Source organism: Amphimedon queenslandica, unplaced genomic scaffold, assembly GCF_000090795.2.
Source record: "Amphimedon queenslandica unplaced genomic scaffold, v1.1 AMPQUscaffold_11753, whole genome shotgun sequence".
Classification (NCBI taxonomy): domain Eukaryota; kingdom Metazoa; phylum Porifera; class Demospongiae; order Haplosclerida; family Niphatidae; genus Amphimedon; species Amphimedon queenslandica.
This window is the reverse complement of record NW_003548005.1, coordinates 8,112-11,799: the sequence shown is the minus strand read 5'-3', so window position 1 is coordinate 11,799 and position 3,688 is coordinate 8,112. Positions and strand designations below refer to the sequence as shown.

The 3,688-nt window shown below is 34.5% G+C and overlaps 1 protein-coding gene and 1 long non-coding RNA gene across 4 annotated transcripts in view; both read left to right on the top strand.

Annotated features, from left to right (window-relative positions):
• On the top strand, positions 1–2,462 carry LOC109588949 (uncharacterized). Of its 3 annotated transcripts, XR_002188444.1 has the most exons (5): positions 1–75; positions 137–896; positions 961–1,515; positions 1,569–1,627; positions 2,004–2,462. It is a non-coding gene; the product is annotated as an uncharacterized LOC109588949 (long non-coding RNA). The 3 variants fall into 3 exon arrangements; XR_002188442.1 differs by lacking the exons at positions 1,569–1,627; positions 2,004–2,462 and having other exon boundaries at positions 961–1,562; XR_002188443.1 differs by lacking the exons at positions 1,569–1,627; positions 2,004–2,462 and having other exon boundaries at positions 7–75; positions 238–896; positions 961–1,562.
• A 156-nt stretch (positions 2,463–2,618) lies between these two features.
• The window catches only part of LOC109588947 (uncharacterized), a 5,280-nt gene continuing 4,210 nt past the window's right edge, over positions 2,619–3,688 (top strand). The window contains exons 1-2 of the mRNA XM_020005051.1: positions 2,619–2,628; positions 3,046–3,683. Of these exons, the coding sequence (XP_019860610.1) occupies positions 2,619–2,628; positions 3,046–3,683 (648 nt within the window). The remainder of the gene's footprint in view (positions 2,629–3,045; positions 3,684–3,688) is intronic.

Below are 3,688 nucleotides of genomic sequence, written 5' to 3'. Positions count from 1 at the left end.
ATTATAATAATTGTTAGTTTTATAGTAACTGCTGATAGTTCGTCAACAACAGCTGCTACTAGGACCAATCATCAGGTAATTGCATATTAATAAATGATTCAATCACTGATGTACATTATACATTCAATGTTACTAGAAAGAATGTAAAACATTGAGGGGCTCTGCCTCCAGACCGCACCTCCCAGTCACGCCCAGACGTACGTTCAAGTTCTTGTAAGGGCTTTGCCCAATAAATAGGAACTACTGTATCATCATATTGTTCATCTACTAGACTGTACTAGTAATGAATTAATAGCTACAGCAATGTATACTCCTTGTATTGTTATTAAAGTATAGGTCAGGATTCCTTATTAAATGCTCATAATTATTCAAACTTTCTGACTGTATGAGAAAACATTGCTAGTATAGCCTACACTATGATCAGTGAGTAATTAATTATAATTAATTCCAGGGGGTCTAATTCTGCCCTTTTTTTACCGACCCCTTGAAGTTTACTGTCATGTGAAGTTACCATTATTCGTACATTAATTTTGTACATTATCAATGATACATAATGAATGGTCCATAGTAATATGTCATCTCCAATGGAAGAGACACACGTGTCATATATGGTATACACTAGTCAATAGTGTCTGCTGGAGTAGAGGAGGAGGTGTCTGTTATAAGGAGTGTATCTGTTAATAGTATCACATTGTACTAATAATAGTGATAATAGTATTTAATAATAATTGTTTTTAATAGTTGTTTGCCGCTCCCAAACTGTTTGACTCCGTCACTAGTAATGTTATCATATCTTCAATGAGACACTGGATAATGGATATATTATAATAATTGTTAGTTTTATAGTAACTGCTGGTAGTTCGTCAACAACAGCTGCTACTAGGACCAATCATCAGGTAATTACATATTAATAAATGATTCAATCACTGATGTACATTATACATTTAATCTTATAAATAGGAACTACTGTATCATCATATTGTTCATCTACTAGACTGTACTAGTAATCAATCAATAGCTACAGCAATGTATACACCTTGTCTTGTATTGTTATTAAAGTAAAGGTCAGGATTCCTTATTAAATGCTCATATTTATTTAAACTTTCTGACTGTATGATAAAATATTGCTAGTATAGCCTACATAATGATCAGTGAGTAATTAATTATAATTATCCGAGGGGGTCTAATTCTGCACTTTTTTACCGGCCCCTTGAAGTTTACTGTCATGTGAAGTTACCATTATTCATACATTAATTTTGTATATTATCAATGATACATAATGAATGGTCTGTAGTAAGTATGTCATCTCCAATGGAAGAGATACACAGTACATATATGGTATACTATACTCAACAGTGTCTGCTGGAGTAGAGGAGGAAGTGTCTGTTATAAGGAGTGTATCTGTTAATAGTATCACATTGTACTAATAATAGTGATAATAGTATTTAATAATAATTGTTTTTAATAGTTGTTTGTGGTTCCCAAACTGTTTGACTCCTCCCACTACTGTCACTAGTAATGTTATCATATCTTCAATGAGACACTGGATATATTATAATAATTGTTAGTTTTATAGTAACTGCTGGTAGTTCATCAACAACAGCTGCTACTAGAGACCAACCATCAGGTAATTACATATTAATAAATGATTCAGTCAGTGATGTACATTATGCCTAATGTTATAAATAAGAGCTACTAGATAATTTTGGAATCTCTCTTTTCTCTCAGAAAAAAAATTTCTACGCAATGTACGTACATGTACTGTATATGCATCAGGAAAAGTTATAAAAATGAGAATTCGCACCTTTTTAATTTTAGTAAAATTTGGCCTGAGACCCAATTTTTGAGCAACTTTTAAAATTCATTTTAAAAAGCTAATTTTGCTCAAAATTTTTACACAGCACAAGAATATGTAGAATTCTCTTCTGGACCCTGTAGTACAGGTATAATTCTTTTTTTTACTCCCTCTCTCTCTCACACTATCTCTTCTTTTTCTATCACAGGTTAGTTCAAATTATAGTCAGACTCTCCCCTGGTCAGGCGTTGGGTCTCAGTATTGTTGGTGGGTGTGGCTCTCCCACTGGGGACGTACCCATTTACGTAAAGAGGATCCTACCTGAGTCAGTGCTACAGAAAGACTCAAAGATAAAGACTAGAGATGAACTGGTAGCAGTTAATGATTTAATAATACATAATGTATACTACATGTATGTCCTGACATAGTACAACTAAGGTTTATGCTACTCAGCTACTGGTGGCTGGTGCACTTATTAATGTACAGGCATCAAGTGTCAGTGGTACAGGGAACAGTGAGACTACTACTTATACAAGACCTGCTGTATAAATTATTGTTATGATATGTGGACTGTATTGAATGAATCTATTTTGATCTCTTTCTTTTATTTATTTCTTCTCTTGTGTTGTTAAAAGTAAAAATGAGAATTAGTTCATTGCTCACTGCATATGCAGCTAGTCTATGTTGAGGGCGTGTCTGTTCATTAATTTTATATAAACCGTTGTGTTTTAGCCTCGGTTTTAGCGAGCCTGGTTTTGAGCTAGTTCACTAGTTGGCATTTAACTAATTGTTCTTTAACAACTCTTTCCTAGGATTGATCAAGATGACAGAAAGTGAGTTCTTGATTATTTAGCTGTTTTATGTAGATATACGTAAACTATATATCATTCGATTGAAACATCAACTCTATATGCACAAGCCTGCAAGTCTCGCAAACCAGATCCACTCTTGCTTGCGAAAGTGTTTCCAAAAGGACCAATACACCCCCTTTTGCTTGTGTGCATAGAGTGAATGAATATTAAAAATAATGTGAAGCATTAGCTAGTGATCAACACACGTTTTATATTCAGCAGTCCTTTGCCACACTGCTTTTAAGTTGTATCATTCAGTGGGTTCATGCAATTTTAAATTTATGGTTTGAAAGTAAACTTTAGCATAATGTGTGCATAATTAATTGATTTTGTATGGGCTAACAATTATTTTTATAAAAATTATAATTTATTATTGTTTTTGTGTCATTATAATTATAGGTGCTATAAAAAAGTGGCTGGAGGAAGGAAGCATTGATCTAACTGTTACTCGTGTTAATATGCTTGGTGCTCCTGGAGCTGGTAAAACCTGTTCACTGCACCTCCTACTAAATGAAGACCCACCCACTACTGTCAGCACACCTGCCGTTAGTGCTACTAGAGTTGCTGTTTGTGATAAGACCATTTGGAATCGGGTGACTCGAGCTGATTTACTTGACATATTAGCAGCTGATTTTAATGCTAATCAAGAAATGTTATCAGAGATGAAAACTATCGAAAAAGATAAGCAGTATCACACCGAAGCAGTCATTCAGGAAATTTTAGCTACTCAACCGAAAGGGATTCAAAAATTAAGTGATCATTGGCTATATGTTATTGATTCCGGTGGTCAGCCAGCATACCAGGAGTTACTGCCTTTATTCACTAGAGCAGCTTCTCTTAATATAATAACACTGGATCTATCTAAGCCTTTCAATGAGAGGTTTGATCTGATGTACAGGATCAATGGACAATACTTCCCATGCCACTCCAAGTCAAGTCAGTTAGCATTCTTCCAGTCTGCAGTTTCGACTGGAGCTAGTTTTAAGCCTCTTGATATTTTCTGCATCTCCAAGAAACCGACACACTCCATGCATCTTGTATT